This window comes from Pleurodeles waltl, chromosome 8 (genome assembly GCF_031143425.1).
Source record: "Pleurodeles waltl isolate 20211129_DDA chromosome 8, aPleWal1.hap1.20221129, whole genome shotgun sequence".
NCBI classification, from domain to species: Eukaryota; Metazoa; Chordata; class Amphibia; order Caudata; family Salamandridae; genus Pleurodeles; species Pleurodeles waltl.
The window spans coordinates 1,420,281,041-1,420,301,112 of record NC_090447.1 but is presented as its reverse complement, the minus strand read 5'-3'; the positions used below and the strand labels follow the sequence as shown (position 1 = coordinate 1,420,301,112).

The 20,072-nt window shown below is 46.4% G+C and overlaps 1 protein-coding gene across 1 annotated transcript in view; it reads right to left on the bottom strand.

Moving 5' to 3' along the window:
* LOC138248710 (E3 ubiquitin-protein ligase TTC3-like) overlaps positions 1–20,072 on the bottom strand; it is a 1,210,547-nt gene that overhangs the window by 434,694 nt on the left and 755,781 nt on the right. The window contains exon 29 of the mRNA XM_069202542.1: positions 10,757–10,803. Coding sequence (XP_069058643.1) covers positions 10,757–10,803 — 47 coding nt within the window. The remainder of the gene's footprint in view (positions 1–10,756; positions 10,804–20,072) is intronic.

The window sequence follows — 20,072 nt, the reverse complement described above, 5'->3', positions numbered from 1 at the left end:
AATTGTCCCCCTCTGTACTGGCCCCGAAAGCCTCCCCTTTGGTACTGTCCCTGGTAGGTAGACGGTGTTGATTGTGAGGTGCTGGATTGTGTGGCTTGACCCCTAAACCCCCCTCTAAAGGGTGTTCTGCGAAATGTGCCAAAAGTGCCTCTGCCCTGCGGGGAATAGAGTGCGCCCATGGCCTTGGCCGTGTCAGTGTCCTTTTTCAATTTCTCAATTGCTGTGTCCACATCGGGTCCAAACAATTGTTGTTCGTTGAACGGCATATTGAGCACTGCCTGTTGTATCTCGGGTTTAAACCCGGATGTGCGCAACCATGCGTGCCTTCTTATGGTTACCGCAGTATTTATTGTTCTTGCAGCTGTATCCGCTGCATCCATAGAGGAGCGTATTTGGTTATTAGAGATATTTTGTCCCTCCTCAACTACTTGTTTTGCCCGTTTCTGTAATTCTTTGGGTAGATGCTCGATGAGATGCTGCATCTCATCCCAATGGGCTCTGTCATATCGCGCTAGGAGCGCCTGAGAGTTCGCGATGCGCCACTGGTTTGCAGCTTGTACAGCAACCCTTTTTCCAGCTGCGTCGAACTTGCGGCTCTCTTTGTCAGGAGGTGGGGCGTCGCCTGATGTCTGCGAGTTGGCTCTCTTGCGAGCTGCCCCTACTACAACTGAATCTGGTGGCAGTTGTGATGTGATAAAAGCAGGGTCCGTGGGCGGTGCTTTATATTTTTTCTCCACCCGTGGAGTTATCGCTCTGCTTTTGACAGGTTCTTTAAAGATCTGTTTTGCGTGCCTTAGCATTCCCGGGAGCATAGGCAGGCTTTGATAGGTGCTATGGGTGGAGGAGAGGGTGTTGAAAAGGAAGTCATCCTCAACAGGTTCTGAGTGTAACGACACGTTATGGAACTCTGCTGCCCTAGCTACCACCTGTGCATACGCTGTGCTGTCCTCAGGTGGTGAGGGCTTGGTAGGGTACGACTCAGGACTATTGTCTGATACTGGGGCGTCGTATAGGTCCCAAGCGTCCTGGTCATCTTGGCTCATGGTGGTATGAGCTGGTGATTGTGACGGAGTCTGTGCCGGTGATGTATGAGTTACAGGTGGAGGAGAGGGTGGTGGAGTTACTTTCTTCACCACTTTTGCTTGTGGTGTTTGTTCTTGTGTTTGGAACTCGAGTCTCCTTTTCCTCCTGATTGGGGGAAGAGTGCTGATCTTCCCTTTCCCACTCTGTATGAAGATCCGCTTCTGGGTGTGGTCTACGTCAGTGGTTTGTAACTCTTCTTCAAATCTGTGTTTGCGCATTTGAGAGGACAGTGATTGTTCCTCTGAATACGAGCTGGCAGTCGGTTCGGTTGCTGGGCGTTTTGGCACCGAAACTGTGTCTTTGCTTGTTTTCGGCTCCGAGGAGAATTTTCTCTTTTTTCTAGTCGAGCCTTTCTATGCGTCGATCATCCTCGGTGCCGCTGTCTCTGCGTCGGGCAGCTTCGGTTCCGCTGTCTCGGCGTCGACCCTTTTCGGCAGCACTTTCTCGGTCCCGAGATTGCTGCGTGCCTGTGTCTCGACCCGAGTCGGACGATCTCGGCACCGGTTCGCCCTTTTTCGGTGCCGATGGACGGTCACCTATTTTATGGGTTGAGCCATGGCCTGTTGGCAGTGGCGTCCCCTGGGCCTTGTCTGTTTTCCCGTGTGGTGCTTGTTTCGACGTCTTACTCACGGTTTCTTCGACGTCGAACTCCTCCGAGTCCGATTCATGGATGGAGAAGGCTTCCTCTTCTTCTCCTTGTTCCTCGAACCCTCGTTGTCCTGTCGGCGTGGACGCCATTTGCAACCTTCTGGCTCTTCGGTCACGGAGCGTCTTTCGGGACCGAAACGCACGACAGGCCTCACACGTTTCTTCCTTATGCTCGGGCGACAGGCACAAGTTACAGACCAAAAGTTTGGTCTGTATATGGATATTTACTATGGCATTTAGGACAGAATCGGAACGGGGTCCGTTCCATCGGTGTCGATGTTACACGCGGTCGGGCCGACCAGGCCCCGGCGGGGGTCGAAGTTACCCCGAAGGGCTACCGGAGCTCTTCACGATTCGGTGTCGATTCTATCTAACCCGATACCGAACGAAACAATACCGACGTAGTTTTCCGAAGTTCTGACTATCTTTCCGTCCCGAAACCCGGAGCGAAAAGGAACACGTCCGAACCCGATGGCGGAAAAAAACAATCTAAGATGGAGTCGACGCCCCTGCGCAATGGAAACAAAGGAGGAGGAGTCCCTCGGTCTCGGGACTCGAAAAGACTTCTTCGAAGAAAAACAACTTGTAACACTCCGACCCAACACCAGACGGCGGACTATGCACAGCATGTGTATCTGCAGCTACACATGCCACCAAACCTGTAGTTCCTCCTGAATCCGGATTGGGATGGGTTTAGGATCTGGTGTGTCTCGAGGAATTCGGTGAGTTGCTGGCTGACAGCCTTTTTGGTTACTTTGGCTGGGAAAGGAAGCTGAGAGATTGGTCTATAGTTCTTCAGCTCCCTTGGGTCGGCGGAGGGTTTCTTGAGTAGGCGGTTGATCTTGGCGTGCTTCCAGTCAGTGGGAAAGTGGCAGTCTGGAAGGATAGGTTGATAGTCCAGCAGAGCTCTTGTGCTATGGTGGTGCTGGCCAGGATGAAGATGTGATGCGGGCACAAAACCGAGGGTGCTCCCGAGTGGATGGAGCTCATGAGTTTCTGGGTTTCCTCCATGGTGATGGGGGCCCAAGAATTCAAGATCTGGTGTGGGCCGGGGTCCGTGGTGGTGTTAGGGAGAAGCCTTTGTAAATGTCCTGGATTTTCAGGTGGAAGAAGGTGGTGATGTCGTCACAGAGGTCCTGAGAGGGAGGGATGACTGAGGTGTCTGTGCCGAGGTTTGTGAACTCTTTGATGATGTAAAGAGCTCCTTGCTGTTGTGAGCGCTGGAGCTGACGCGTTCTTAAATGCTGGCTTGCCCAAATTAGACAGCAGGCAGAGAGGGCCAGGGGACCATTCCAGACCACCACTTGTGATGCAGGATCCACGCAGTTCCAGAGGAGAGCAGATACACACAGCAGGTCGTCGCTGATGTAGGTGCCTGCAGCTGCAGGGGAGTGACTCCAAGGGAAATTCCTTTTTGGTTCTTGATGCAGCTGAAGTCTTGTTGACCCTAGCGGATGCACAGCTGGAGAAATGTTGCAGTTGCTGAAAGGAGCAGGAGAAACAATGTTGCAAGGCAAGGTCGTTTCAGAAGTTGTAGTCTTGCTGGTTCCCGAAGAGTCCTGTTGTGGTTCCAGTGGCCAGGAGCAGCAGTAAACAATACAGAGCAGTCCTGGTGGAGTCTTGCACGTCAAAACTGGACACCCACCTGCAAGAGAGTCCCCAAATAGCTCTAAAAGTTTGTTTGGTCACCCTTGCACGGTGATCACCTATCAGGAGGGGTCTCTGATGTCACTTGCCTGACCTGGCCACGCAGATGCTCCCAGGGTCCTCTGTACATCTTAAGTTTCAAGATGGCAGAACCAAGTGACCACCTGTAGGAGCTCTGGGCACCACTCCTGGGGTGGTGATGGACAGGGGAGTGGTTACTCCCGTTTCCTTTGTCCAGTTACGTGCCAGAGCAGGGGCTGGGATTCCCTGGACTGGTGCAAACCAGTTTATGCAGGGAGGACACCAAATGTGCCCTTCAAAGCATAAGGTGGCTTGGGGAAGCTGCCTCTCCCAAGCCATGAAACACCTTTTTCCAAGGAAGAGGGTGCTACCTTCCCCTCCCACAGGAAATCCTTTATTCTGCCTTCCTCTGCCCGAGCTGGTCAAGCAGCAGGGCAACAGGAACCTGTCTGTGGGGTGGAGCAGCTGCATGGACACCAGAAAACCCCAGAAGACTGGTAGGAGCAATGCTAGGGGTCCTCTAAGGAGCCCCAAGAGTGCATGGAATCATAAAACCAATGCTGGCAACAGTATTGGTGTATGATTTCGACATGTTTGACAACAAACATGCCCAGGTTCTGAGTTAACATGTAGCTGAACAGTCCAGTACATGGGTAAAATGGCTTCCCCGCACTTACGAAGTCCAGTGTAATGGAGCCGGAGTTCGTAGGGGCACCTCTGCTCATGCAGGGGTGCCCTCACATACAGTTACCTGCACCATGCCCTCTGGGCTAGGAGGGCCTACCATAGGGGTGACGTAAGGTGACCTGTAGTGAAAGGGTGCATGCACCTTTTCACGCAGGCTGCAATGGCAGGCCTGCAGACACATTTTGCATGGGCTCCCCTGGGTGGCACAATACATGCTGCAGCCCATTGGGAACACCTGGTGCCCCAATGACATGGGTACCTAAGTACCATATACTAGGGACTTATATAGAGGCACCAGTATGACAATTGTGGGGTGTGCAAAGTTGTAAGCAACCACATTTAGAGGGAGGGAGCACAGTCACTGTGGTCCTGTTATCAGGATCCCAGTGAAAACAGTTAACGCATACTGACAGCAGGCAAAAAATGGGGGTAAGCATGCCAAAAAGAGGGTACTTTCCTACACTAATATAAGAACAATGGTCTTGACCTCCAAAATGGGGAACGTTTTGTCAAGACCTGCCCTATGTATTGTCATGGCATAGTAAGCACTCTCCTCAGTGGCAGGGCCAGAGAGTAGGAAGTGATCAGACTCTAGGGGGAGGGGATCAATGCCACTAGCCACCTGCAGGTCATCACAGCAATTATCTTCATGATAAGGGTGGCCAATCTCATCACTCGCATCGTAATCATTTTCTGATTCCATGCCTTTGTCATTGCGGAGGCAGATCAAGTGGAAGAAATGGAGTCTTAATGGTATCCGGTTATAACTTCAATTGAAGTTGAACTGGCGCCGACTCGCCATCACAGAGGATCACTGGGGCCTCATCTTCAGCCATCAACAGAATCTGCATTGGCGTCAATGTCTCAGAAACCAATGTGGACCATGACGCTGGAGGTGGAGTTGAGACTTGAGCCAGAGATGGCCATGTATGGGTGTCAAGGGTCCAGCTGGCACAAGGGAAAGCCTGCCAGTAGTTTAACAGGCAAAGAACCTCTCTGCTCCTTGGGGCCTACAGTGTAACAATTGCGGGAGCTAAATCAAGATGTATGGTGCCGCCCCCACCTTCTCAGGGAGTGTAAGTGGCAGCGGGGCTGATTAATGTTTGGATTTCTTGTGTTTTTCTATGACAGCCAAAGATTTGGATTGGAGATTTAGGTCAAGAGAAACGCCAACCCATGGAACTACTCCGATGACTTCTGGATTTTGGACAGCACCAAACTTCCAACCTCAACCAGGCTGGGTAGCATAGTCTTCCAGTGCTTGGCAAAGTAGAGTTTCCCCTTGCATTCTTGAATGACCTTCAGCTTTGTTGACGCGCAGTCTCTGCAGGCTTTAGAGTCATGGCTCGACCCCAAGTACCACAGGCAAATCCGCTGCGAATCTGTCACAAACATTTGTGTACAACAGTCCTTACTGGGATTAAAACACGTTGTTTTGGGAGGCAATAAGTCCCCTGCACACTGTAAAACATCTCTTTAAGCCGAGGTTAGGACCTCCTGAGAGGCAAGAGATATTTCCTGATCTGCATCTGGGACACAGAAAGAAACTGACATCAGTGCAAGGGAGTCATACCTAAATCAGCCTTCTTTTGATATTCATCAACATATAGCTTTGCTTCGTGTGCCCTGAATAGCCTTCAAAAGTGCACATTGCATGACTTGGGTGCCATACTTCAGATCTGCATTCGAAGGAGCACAAAGAAAGGAACTGATGTTGGTGAGCAGGGGTGGCGTTTATATGTGGCTGTAGGAAAGTGCCACTGTTAGCATGGTTACCCCCCTACATTTGCCTAGTGTTGATGCCAATTTTGACTGAAAGTATGCTGGGATCCTGCTAACAAATATTCAAAAGTGCTCCAAATATTCAAAAGTGAAGAATCTGCATGGAGACAGAGGAAATGGGTTGTACTATATGGTGTGGTTGTGAGACCTCCCCGTGCAATACACTTCCACCCTTCCTACGACCAATCAAGCTTTGTTTGTCAAACCGTAGATCAACTCTGGGTAGCTGTGGCTTTGAGGAGTCAGGTTTCAACCTAAATGTAAAGCATTTAAACAGCACCAGAACAATTGAATAAAGAAACACAACTCAACAAAAATCCTACACCATTTTATAAAAATAGACTATTTTTATGAATACCAAAATAAACAAGAACTACAAGAGGGCTCCAGAGGTATGAAGTAGTAAAGAAAAAGGAAATCATGACTTTTCACTCAACCGATGATAAGCATTGGCAAATTCAAAAAATTTGACGCATAAAATCTTGTTCAGCAAAATTTACATCAAGATGGAACGCTGTCACTTTGAATTGCTTTGGGCAACCAACTCCAGTAGGAGGCCTGTCAGAGGGACTGATAAGGTCCAAAGGAACAGTTACCATCACAAGAAAAGCAGTCTCTAGTCCATTTCTAGTATTAATGCCACTTGCCATTGACTTCTATGAAATGGACAGGCTACAAGTGATACAGAATGCTGAAGATGCCCAAGGATCCTGAAGAACATGTTACTTACCTTCAGTAACGCATTATTTGATAGAGAGACTAACTAGCTGCAGCTTCTGGATTTCAAGCTGATGTCAGGAAATCCTAAGGTGAGGAATCTGAAGCTAGACGTCTCTGTGAGATAATGCTGTGCGGACGATGGGGGTCTTATAGGGGCTACACATCGGTCCACAGACCAAGTGGGGTGATTTTGGCCACAGGAGTCAATGTCCATCAAGTCCTCTTTAGTCCAGCTAAAGTCCAGCCACCACTGGGCAACTGGTCACTATGCACACAAAACCAGGGATTTCCTTCTTTTTGCAATAACTCTTGTTTCTGGGCAAACAAACTGCAGCCTGATGACTCTGACGGGTCCAGAAGACTTGGGTGAACTTCTGAGCGTTGGGTCTCAGTCTCCCACGTTGCACTGTCACAAGGAGAGAGGATCCAGTTATATGGACTACCAACTCACCCAGGCAGGGTTCCTCATTTTTGTAGTCTTGTGCTGTGAATAGAAAGTCAGCTAACAAACTTCTGAAGTCTCTGCTTCTGGCGAGGCTCAAGGGATGACCTCTTCACTAGCTCAAGAATTAGCAGATGCAGTTCTGCTTCAGTGCAGCCCCTCTTTGTGAGACCCAAGGTCAGCAGGGCTGTCCTCCTTCGGTCCATTTCTCCAGTCCAAGCTAGATTGGAGAATCTCCCTGTGAAGTGTGGCATCTAGCTATCCAGCTATCTAGCTGTTCACTCCCAAGATGGCCGAACCCTTCTCTTGGTGTGTGAAGCTTGGTAGTCTGCCCCAGAGGTTTGGCTACCTAGGGCAACACAATCATGGAAAAAATGGTTTAGCCAGTGTTTCTCCCTCTCTGTGCCCGATGCCAACCTGTCTACCTAGAAAATAGAGCAGCCCCTCTCGTCAATGTTCACCATTTGCCCTTCAAAGGCGGCTTCCCCTTTTGGGCTAACATCCTGAGTAGTTCCTGCCAGGAGGAGGTAATGCCTCCTCAGTGGCAAGACTCTATTGTTAGCTCTCTTGGGGGTCGTTTACATGTCTCCCCAGCTGGGTAGAAGGCTGTCTCGTGGTTAGCATCTGAAAATAGGCACTGGGAATCTTGGGCGACAGAGTGGCATCTTTCTAAAAGTTTCGCTGTAGCAAAACGTTACATCAACCTGGATATCAAGTCTAGCTTAGTGCAATGAGTTGTTTGATACTTTGAAGTATCAACATTAGTAGTCTCATTCAGACGTTAGCACAGCTGAGTTGTCTGTTTGTAGCCCTGTACTTGCCAATGGGGATAGAAACGTCTCTCACAGTAAAAACGACATGTATACACATGTTCTACTTTTTAACATACTGCACACTGCCTTAGGACTCGATGGGCCTGCTTTAGGGGTGACTTTTACACATTAAGAAGGTGGTTGGGATTTGTTAGACCTGGCAGCTTTTTGGCATGTCTCCTGTCTTTTTGCCTTCTGACCTTCTGGTTTTATGGTGTACTGGACTCTTTTTTTGCTGGTTTATTATCTCTGCGCACTTTACCACTGCTAATCAGCGCTAAAGTGCAAGTGCTCCCTATTGAAATTGTACTGTTGGTTGGTTTATCCATAATTGGCATATTTGATTTACTCGTAAGTCCCTAGTAAAGTGCACTAGAGTTGCCTAGGGCCTGTAAATCAAATGCTACTAGTGGACCTGCAGCACTGGTTGTGCCACACACATTATTAGCCCTGTAACCATGGCTCAGACCTGCCACTGCAGTGTCTGTGTGTGCAGTTGTAAACTGCCAATTTGACTTAGAAAACCTTCCCTTTTACTACATGTCAGGCACCCCTAAGGTAGGCCCTAGGTAGCCCCAGGGGCACGGTGCAGTGTATGTTAAAGGTAGGACATATACTAGTGTGTTTTATATGTCCTAACAGTGAAATACTATCAAATTTGGTTTTCGCTGAGCAAGGACTCTCTCTCTCACAGGTTAACATGCCTTTAAATATCCTTAAAGCACAGATTCCCTTTGAGAGTAGATAAAAATGTGGAGTTTAGTGTCTCTGAACTCACAATTTAAAAATACATTTTTTAGTGAAGTTGGTTTTTAAATTCTCTGTTTGAAAATGCCACTTTTAGAAAGTAGGCATTTTCTTGCTTAAACCATTCTGTGACTCTGCCTGTTTGTGGACTGTCTGTCTGGGTCAGTTTGACAGTTGGGCTGTTTTGCACCTCTCTAGACAGTGACACAAAAGGGGGTGGGTGTAGCCTGCATATCCTGATGCGCCATCTGAGCTAGAGGGGAGGGAGGAGTGGTCGTTCACACTTGAAGGGACTGTGCCTGCCCTCACACAATGCAGTCTCCGACCCCTGGGTGTGTGTCTGGGGCCTGGCCAGGACAAGGAAGGATCTGGGAAACACTTGAGACTTTGCTTTGAGGTTTGCTAACTTCAAAAGGCAGAAAGGGGTATAAGAAGACCCAAACCCCCAGAATTTTAGAATCTTTCTGGAACCTCTTCCAAGGAGAAGAGCTGGAGGAGGAGTACTGTCCTTTTGCTGTGTTGCTTTGCTGGACTGGCCTGCAGTTGCTGCCTCTGCCTTAAGAGTGCAAAGGGTGAACTTTGCTGTATGTCCTGCTTGAGACAGTTCTCCAAGAGCTTGGAGTAGAGCTTGCCTCCTTGTTGGAAGTCTCAGGGACACAAGACTTCAGTTTCCTCGACCTGCAGCAATGGGAACTGTGTGTTTTGTGCTGTTCAAGAGGAGAAACCACTGTGACGCCGCCAACGAAGCCGCTGGCCACACCGTGACCTGCAGACACAGCACTGAGTCGCATTGCCCCGCTTCGCACTGCAACCCTGGTCTCACCGACGCCGTCATCAGACGACTTCAGCGAGCCACTGCCTGCACCGTGACCTGTGGACACCGCACCGCCCCGCTTCACACCGCAGCCCTGGTGTCACCGACGCTGCTGGATGCCATCACTGAGCCGCTGCCTGCACCATGACCTGTGGGCACCGCACGTCGTATCATCCCGCCTTGCAACGCAGCCCCGCGCCATCCATGCCACTGCTCCCAACTTCATCAGCTCGTAGTTCGTTCTGCAAAGCGTGTGACTTCAAAGGCCCGATGACTCCTGCCCCAACTATGGAACCGACACAGCGACATCAGTGACGTCGCTCTCTGGAGCTCACCGCGAGGATCACGACATCCTACAAATCCAAGGTATTGTTTGCGGGTCTTCCCAAAACCGTAGCTGGCCTGCGACGCCACGGCCGACCTGAACTGTTGGTTTTGTTGATCACAATGCCGTGATAGCCCCAGGTGGAGCTACTGACTTCAAGGAACTGTATTTTGGGGTAAATCTTGCAGAATTCATATTTTTATTAATGTATGTTGGATTTTTATCGTATTTGCCCTTGTTTTAAATAGATAAATATTGGCTATTTTTCTAAAACTGGTGTGGTGCCCTTTTGCAGGGTTTTCACTTTGTTTCTGTGTGTTATGTGCAAATGCTTTACACATTGCTTCTGAGATAAGCCTGACTGCTTGTGCCAAGCTACCAAGGGGGTGGGCAGGGGTTATCTGAGCAGGTATCTCCCTTATCCTGACTAGAGTGAGGGTCCCTACTTGGACACGATGCAAACAGACTGCCAGCTAGAGACCCCATGTCTAACAGGACTGTTTTAAATGGCAAAGTTGAGTTAGAAGATTTTAAACTGCTCTACCGTTCTGCAGTTGCAGGCTTGGAGCCATGCTTTTCCTTTGTCACGCTCAGGGTGGCACAACACTTGCTGCAGTCACTGGGAGACACTGACTTACAAGCTTTAGGTACTCCTGCTACCATATAATATGGACTTGGAGTGTAAATTAAGGGTATGCCAATTGGTGGCAGCCAATAAAAAGTACTTTTAAGGGTCAGAGCACATACACTGAGTCTTGATCAGCAGGTTTCAGGGCATTTCAGAGCCATTTCACCAATGCCTAGTGGTCAAAACAGAGGCAAAAAGTGTGTTTCCTTACAGAGATGCATCCATCAGAAATAACATGCAAGAAAGTGCAGAACAGATTTTGCAATGCATGAACATAAGAGGTCTGGAGAGAACTTGCGAATACAATTCAAGCAATTTTTACTAGTATGTAAAATATACTAAACTTGCACCAATGTAAACAAAGAAAATGTACACTGATGTATTATAATGAAAAACTTACATGAATAACTTTATTTTCCTGCTTACTTATTGCAACACATGGATGATCTGTAAGGAATGACAAAAATGAATATGAAACAGTTCGATAAAATTAAGTCTATTAGACACACAGCTATCTTCAACATCAGTCATACATTTCAACCACTGTGGCACGGTTCTAGGAAGTATGTGCATGGATCAAAGAATCAGTTTTGGTCGAGAGGGAGACACAATAACATTAAAGGCTTTACTGTTCGCCTGGCATATGACGGTCTCACTGCTGCACTTTTGTAGTATGGCTCACAGATTACGCCTTTTACTAGGGGAATGCTCATGTCTGACAAATCAGACTTTCGGTACTATACCGTTCCAAGTTATTAAATACTATGATTTGCAAGATATTGGTCAAAGGGAGTACTAACCTATTAATACTAAGCATGTTTTCTTTCCTGGTCAAATTACTATTGCTGCCCCCTATGGCTAGGATATATTTAAATTGTTCAGTTTTAGAAAATAATTGCATTTCGCAGAGGAATGTGTAAGAGATATCTTCTTTTACCATTCTTATTCACATTGGCTCTAGAGCCTTAAGTTTGTATTGACAGAGTTAAACATTTAAACAGGAGCATAGCACAGTGGAAAAACACTGGAGAGACAGTTGTGAGCTCCTTGTATAATAAGTGATTAATTCTTACAATATATTCAACACCTAGCTACTTAATAGGTACCATCAGTGCTGAGGATTCAACAAGGTTTTGCTTTGCTTTGTATTGATATCAATTGATCTCAGTAGGAAATATTTCCTATGTCTCTGCCACAATAGTGCTGACAATTTAATGGCTTCTAAATGGTGTCCAGATTGCCCTAAAGACTATGGAGCAGGGTGAGTAGTGATATGGAAGTTACAATAAGGTTTACTTAGTTAAGGAAGGTGCCTGAAGGAAAGGCCGGTTTAGCTAGTCCTTGTTTGACCCTGGGCCTGCCTCAGTTGGGTCACGAAGAGAAGACCAGAACTTAATTGAAGAGCTGCAGTATAGGGAGGACCAATCCTCTGTGTCAAGGTGGTATATACAGGGAGATTGTCCATGCTATTACCACACCCTATGGCTAGGATATATTTAAATTGTTTCATTTTAGAAAACAATTTGCATTTCACAGAGGAATTTGTAAGAGATGTCTTCTTTTACCATTCTTATTCACGCTGGCTCTTGGGCCTTAGGTTTCTTTCGACAATGAAACATTTAAACAAGGCCCAGGCTAAGACAAAGACTAGTCCACTAAAGGGATCAGTGATGCTAGACTCGGGATGCGCTACCATAGGTGTCAGATGCAGCTGGAGCCAGTGTTGGTGGCTCCAACATCATAAGGTAGCGTCTGGCAAAGGTGGCAGCATTGGTGGTTGAGACTGGAAATAGGTGAATAACGCCAATGGAAGACCTGCCAGCAGGAGACTGAAAGGCTCAGTTTGTACAATGGCCCTTCTGAATTCATCAAACATAGGACTGGGAAACGACATGCAATCAGATTCTTGGGCAGAAAATTTCAGGTAAGCCTGAGGAATATGGGTACTTAGAGGCAGACTCTGGTAGAAGGGTAAGGTGTGGGAGTTGTGTCCAATGGCCCAGAAGGTGCTGCAGGTTTAGCAACTGAATCTTTACTAGATCTGGCTCAGACAATGACTCAGCAGGGGATGGAAACCTACCTTGAGAATAGTATACAGAGGATCTACTGTGCCTCCATTCCATCTTACATTTTCACCACTTTTTCTTTCATTGACTTTAAAGATGGTGACTCCAGCGACTTCCAAAGTGGTCGATATTTGTGCCTGGCCCAGTTTTAGTCCAGAGCCCTGATTATGAATAACACTGACTCCCTTTATTTTATTAATATCTGACCATCACAGTTCCTAAAGGATTTAAATCCTCAACTTTTGGATGAAGGACATTATGCATTGCTACCAAATATTTTAGCAAGGAAATATTAAAAAATTTCTGACTAGAGAGGTTGAGAGGCACGGCGCTGGCATGTACATGAGATGAGCCTGTGAATACTACAGTACATAGAGACACAGCATGTGCATTTGTGAATGCACTGCACTAGCATTTTGTGAGTCTGTGGGAAGTACAGTACATATAGACAGTGTGTTATGTTATGAAGACTTATACAACACATGGCTACCCAAAGGCCTCCCAGCACTGTATGGAGACCTTCAAGACACAAACTAAAGGAAGGAATTAAAACAGCCATGTTTTGAGTGAGCGACGGAAGGAGAGTTCGTGGCTGGTTTGTCATAAACCAAGAGGCAGAGAATTCCACAACTTGGCACTGTGATAAGCTATAGAGCTTCCGCCCCATTTAGATTTTTTTATTAGGGGGATTGCAAGTGTGCAAATTTCTGTGCATCGTGCTGGTATATGTCTTTGCCTGTTTGTGGTTGTTGGACTTGGCCCTCTTTGCAAGGTCATCCCCAAACATTTTGCCTTCACTCCTCCTGTTTAATGAATTTCATTTATTCATAAGTCTCTAGTATTGGTACTACATGTACCCAGGGACTACAAATGAAATGCTACTAGTGGGCCTGAAGCACTCATTGTGCCACCCACTGAAGTAGCCATTTAAAACATGTCTCAGGCGTGCCACTGCAGCCAGTAGTGCAGTTTTAAACTGCAGATTCAAAATGGCAAAATAAACCTTGTGCCAGTTCTAATCCTTTCTTTTTTAATACATGTAATTCATCCCTAAAGCAGGCTCTAATGCCCCATAGGGCAGGGTGCATTGTATTTCAAAAGTAGGAAATGTGGATTTACGTTTTACATCTCCTGGCAGTGAAAAACTCCTACATTTGTTTTTTCACTACTGTAAGGCCTATCTACCCTTAAGGATAAGGCTGGGTTACCTTATCACATTTAATAAAGGCTAACATTTGATTGGGAGTAGAAGGGTTAAACATTTTGGACTCAAATGAACTGCAATTTGAAATACTCTGTAATGGTAAAGTCAGATATTAAGTCACAGTTCTGAAAATGTCATTTTTAGAAAGTTGACATTTTCTTGCCTTAACCATTTGGTGCTTGCTGCCAGTGTCCCGGGTCACATGACTGTAAATGGATGTGGTTTTGGGCTTTGTGTATTCCTCCCTGACAGTGAGACAAATGAGGACTAAGTGTTGGCAGGTTGGGTTGGGGCAGGGCTGTACCCAGCCCCTCTTGCAAGTCAAAGGGTTTGCCTGCACTTCAAAGGATGGCACAAGGTATAAATATTGGACCTTCTGAGTCACTCATTAGTACACTCCTGGGCCTGTGGACATTACAGAGGAAGGACTACCTTGTTCCTCAAAGGACTGTCCTTCTGCTTGAGGCCTAGACCTATTCCTGTCATCCAAGGCCACCTGAGTTACTCCAAAGGTCAGTTGGCTGACCACCTGTCATGAGCTACAAGGACACCACAAGCTCTAGAGGCCTGACTGCAACAGCCCAGCTGACTTGTTGCAACTGGACCTGCAACTAGACCTGCCTCAACCATGCTGGCCTCTGCTAGAGGCAATCTCTGGTCCCTAAAAGGTTCCTCACCAGGTCCCAGACCATAGGCTGGGACTGAAGTGTACTTCTCTAGCAAACAAGGAAAAATCTGAAAGTTCTGGACTCCTCACGCTGGACTTTGAGATGGTACTTTTTCAGCAGGACTAACCTGGTCCTTACATTCAGCCCTCGTTTCATCAGCCTGAACTTGTGACGTTCCCCAGTCTAGCACAACCAGATGACTGTTAGTGGCGCTTTGTGCCGCTATACCTATCTAGAACTTTAAAACTGTATATCTCCGGTTCTACTGATAGATTTCTTTTGTTCTAGTATTGTATTTATTAACATTTTCTCTATGTTTTTCTTGTGTTTTCACTTTGTTACTGTTTGTGCACTGCATAAATAGTTAACACATTGCCTTTAAAGTAAGCATGACTGCCTTTGTGCCAAGCTACAAGATAGTTAGGAACAGGTTAATTTAGCGACTTTTGTGGTTCACACCAACTCTATGGTTGTTACTGGAGTAGGGTTTCAACCCCCTCTATCAATAACCCAATGTTCTGGTACAGTGGTACAGTGCATGAAGGGCTAGCAATGTGTTTGTGTGCAGTGCTAAGGATGCATAGTACCTTCCAAGGGTACAGTGCATGAGGGCCTGCGGTTATCCTGTTGGGAACCCCGGCGCCTACGGAGGTAGAGGGGCCAGCCAGACAGTTTGTGAATTGCTGCATGCCTGAGTGCTGAGTGGGCCACACATACTAAAAGTAGGAAGAGCTAGGCTCTTCATTGTACTTCAAAAGGGTTTTTGGTTCCAAGGAGAGGTCTCTGGTGAAAGGGGCCTGGACATGTTTCAGGAAGATTAGGATGATAAGAAACTCATGAAGAGTAGGCCGGGGGTCATTGTAACTTTTTGATACAGAGCACTGGGAAAAACATCCAGCTGTGATCTCCTAGTCACTCCCATAGTCTTTGTTTGGGGATATCAAGTATGGTGACACCCCTGCTGTGACAGATTGTTTTCTGGAGGAAGAGCACAACAGAGGAGTGGGCATTTCCAAATGAGCAACCCCTCAGAACACCAACTGCAAAGACAGCCACTAAATCACATTCGTGTCTGGAAATGGATTATACAGGGAGCTTGAGACTCCAAATTATCAAACATCAAAGCAGAGAAGCTCAGAATGAGTTCTGCTGGTTCTGACAAGTTTCCTATGCTGGATGAGGGGCTTTTACCTGCAAAAATCCAGAACACTCATCTGGAGCATCACCTTCTGTCTGACCCAAGATCAGATAACCCTATGAGAATGAGGAGGTCCTGTGGGGATCTGACCGAGAGGCTCCACGGAACAGAGTGTGGGATTCTGTTCTGTCAATCATTGCACTGAATGGGTCGCCTGCCTGTGTGGGTAGCTTGAGACCCCGGTATGTCAGGTGGAGGCCGCAGTAAATCTTAAGGGCATCATCCCGGTGCAGTGATGGCATGAAGCTAGAGCTATCAGCCTGTGCCGTGTTGTGACCCGAAGAGGGATGCTGCATTAAGGGTGTGGCTCACACCCCAGTATGCTCTGTGGGGACAGCCATAAATCTTAAGGGCTGTCATTCTGGTGGAGCACTGTGGAAAACACATGGTGTTGTCCTGTGCAGTGTTGTGACCTGAAGAGGGATGTCACCTTGAGAGTGTGAAGCACGACCCCTGTATGGCAGGTTTGGCCGCAAAGGAAACCAAGGGCAGTTGCCCAGCCTTTGGCAGAGGAATCTGCTCTGACTGAAGGGACTAAGGCGCTTGGACACCGTGGACTTGGAATAGCCATTGTGGGATTTCTAAGATCTGTATTCTCTAACGGGATTTAACAAATGGAGCAAATGGGGACTACCCTTTGTACATAGCTAGACGAGCGGGACGCTGGTGCCCATCCAGGCAGTGCTAGAATATAGCCCTTATGAAGAGTGTGTTATTTATTGTGGATCATATTTGCTTTGTGTGTTTATAAATGCTGCTTTTTACAAAAGCCAGTATTTGGCTGGACATTCATGTATTGAGGTTCCTGATCATTCGTTGAGTTGTCAGACTCTTTCCACCCTACATTTACCTCCTCCCTGAGATGCCTTGGATTGCCAATTCACACTACCACTGAGAGTTAAGTGAGGAGTTCCACTAAGACCATAGTAGGCCAGGACATCAGGAGTAAAAGGCCTCAATTACCATGGTATTATAGGACTGATGAAATCTTTTTCAATATCAACATAAAAATTTTGGTCTTGAGCAGAAGTTCAGTGATAAGGGCCGTTTCAAATTTACATGGTATGTGTACCAGTTCTACCTTACTCTGAAACAGTGTTTCTTTAGTAGATACTTTCAAGGGTTTGTCCTCTTCTGGGTATTTGTTTAATTCATTTCCACCTCTCTGTTTCTTAATCTCTCTTTTCCAAACAAAGCAACACGCCACGATGGCCGCCATATTCACGCCCCTTTTTTGTCCATTTCTATGGACTTACCATTCCCCACCTGGTCGGGGACTTAAAACCTGCACTCTCCAACTCCAGATCACTCCAAGGAGGTTGGATATGGGGTAGGCCGTACAGACCACGGACTGTGCAAACAAGTGAGTACAGATTTTAGTTGGGACAGTTTTTGGGTAGGAAGTGAACCTATCAGCTGACTGACAGATTTACCAATACCGAAGCGATACCACTGTTAACACGTGGCAGCACTGGGCGTATCACTTGTTTACATTCCGTTGGTGTGTACAACAAAATTTTTTGGTAGGTTACCCATTCGCAAGGGAGCATGTCATCTTGTTGTTATTAAAGCAGCAGCGGCCAGGCACAGCAACTTTCTGTACCTTTATTACCGGGAAGAACATCTGGCAGGGGCTGTCATACTAGTGTATTGCGACTCTCACAATATACCCCGTGTTCATATATTAGTGGTCGTTATGACTGATAAGAGGGCCGAGAACTCTTAGTTAGTTAAGACATTAGGGATCTGACACGGTGCCTTTTTAACAGGAGTAATACCATGGCAGCAACTGTTATAAACACATTTTACTGGCGGGGGCTGTCAAAGTGGATGATTTTATTATCATTTATGAAAAATTGACTTATTTTTGCTAACTAGAGACCTGCATCATGAGATGTGAAGGTAGACCACTTCAACCAATGATTTAGAAACATTATTTTTGACAAACATTTACTAAAAACCACAACAGTTGTAAACATTAGCTAAGGCATTAGGCCACGATGTTTTGCAGACAAGATCCCTCATAAACCAATAGCCCATACATGACTTTGAAAAATATTTCAATAATCTTTATAACTGCCATGACAAAGGAGTAGCTAAGATCCAAGCAATCCCCAAGGGGCCTAAGTACCTGAACTAGCAGGGTAAGAATTACTCAAATGGGGATGCTCCACCTCTGTCATAGCATGAATGTGTGTTCTCTTTACACCAGGTTGTGCATGAGTATGGTTTGTTGTTATTCGCACTTTTTTAACACTTTTCTAAGGTGGAAGACGTCTTTACGAACATTTGTTTATATTTCGACTAAACAAAGTTGTTTTGTTGTGTTCTAGGTCCCCACATTCGGAACCATGTGTCTCCAGTGTAAGACTTTAGTACTTTCATATGTAATAGCAGAGTCATTTTCATTCTCATAGTGAGGGTTAGGGACATTAACACATCCTGAAAATTGCAGTGCTGGCCTGATGTGGAGCATGGCTCGATGATGAAGAATGTCACCTAATGGTGAGTGAGGGCTATTGTTCCAGCTAAGCTGATGCTGGTGAGGACCTACAAGACCCCGACCCAACCAGGTAGAACTGAGCCTTTTTTCCCCCTTGGAACAGTGCATCTCAGTCGAAGCAAAAGTAAGAACAAACAGTACATCTGACAGCTTAGCTTGTAGGGAGTCAGTATTTTGAGTATCAGAATAGGAAACAAATTTGTCCTAGCAAACAAAATAAAAACATTTTTGTGGAAGAGCGTCTGGTAGTGAGTATGAAATTTAACACTTTGGCTGGCAACTAAAATGCACGTAATTGCTACCGTTCAGATCCATGCATCGAGTTTTAAGTTGTAGAGGTTCAGATGCAGGACACTGCTTGTTACCAAGACAGGATGTCCTCCTTAAGTGATAGCCTGATTGGCAGACAGATGTTCATGCTCAGGAGGTCCAGGTACCACACTCTCTTGGTCCAATACATGACAATTAGGATAACTTGGACAGAGGAGTTCTCGATCTTCTTCAGAAGTCGGGCAAAAGAGGTAATGGCAGGAAAGTGTTCAGGTGTTTCTTGTTACTTTTCAGTCGGAATGCACCTCTTAACGAGTTCACTCATGGTAACTTCAACACAAGAAATGGGTGACTGTGATTTTTCAGAAGGGGCTAATGGGTCTAGCCAAGGTTCTTCCCACCAGTCAAAAATAACCTGTGCCACCCAATGATGCAGACACCACTAGTGTGAGCCAATGTGGGCATTTTTAATTTGTCCATTCAGATGTCAAAGGTCCAGTGCACGTCTCAAGCACCTATCCTTTTTTTGGAAAAAGGTAGTATGAATAAAAGCACCAGCTCTCTCAGAGTCTGGTACCTGTTCGACTGCACCCTTGACAATAAAGAGATGTGCCTCCTGTGGTAGAATTGACAGACCTGCCTCCAAAATTTGTTGTGATGCAGGAGGAAGGAGGGAGGGAAGAAAATGAAAGGCAGGATGAGACCTCTCTGAACAATCTGTCATTCTTAAATCTCTCCCTCCCGCTGAGTCTTGATCAAGTGGATGCTGTATGAAGACACTTTAAGAAGATTGTACTGAGTAAGCACACAACCGTACTTTATCATCATGGGATGGGGCTAGGGTTCATTCAATCTTATGAAGGGACCCCACACATCTTCAAGCTGGAGAAGTTTGTCATCAAAGCAGAGTAAGAGTTTAATGTGGCCGGCAGCCGTATCAATGACCTGTATTTGCTCACAGTGACGAATATCCACTGCAAGTGGTTCTTGTGCTATGAAGCATTAGAGAGGGGGAAGTAGGCACCTCCGTCTCGTGCCTCTAAATATGGTAAAAGACTGCAACAAATGCCCCCCCCCCCCCCACAGTCAACCTTTGCAGTAGGATCTGAGTAGTGGCAGCGTACATTATCAAGAAATTCTGTACCTAACCCTACTTTCCTCAGTGTTCAGAAGGGGTATCTTCATGTTCTAGTGCTGCTAATTTATCCAACCAGGCATTTTTCTTACATGTCAAGTCCCTCATCAAATCACCTCTGATGATTGCTTTTCAGGCCACTCATAAAACCTGTGATGCGGCAATGAAAGGATCATTAATGTCCAAGTACTGATGTAGGTGCTCAGCAACATTTTGTTTGCCTTCTGGGAGTTTTTGTAGTTGGAAATTGTGGGTGTCAGCATTTGGCAATGTGGGCAACATGGCCTTGTGCCGATTTTAGGTCCATCAATGCATGGTCCGATATACCATCTTTCACAGTTGTGCAGTGTCTCAGAAAAACTAGAGTGCTGGGTCAATAAGAAAGTAGTCATCTCTATAACATGTACCATGCACACACAACAGTATATTCCTTATCTCTAGGGTATAGTAGATAGCAGGGGTCTACTAGACCATGGTCTTTCAGAAGGTCTCCTAATATTGCCCTGTATTTGGCGTTGTCCAGTGGGCCGGACCTGTTTATGTATGGGTCCCAGGCCATGTTCCGGTCTCCAACCACCACATTAGACTGGCAGAATTCTGTAAACAGTCTCGAGCTTTGTGATAAAAGTCTTAGGGTCTCATTTCAAGGCAGGCGGATTAAGGTCTGCCAGC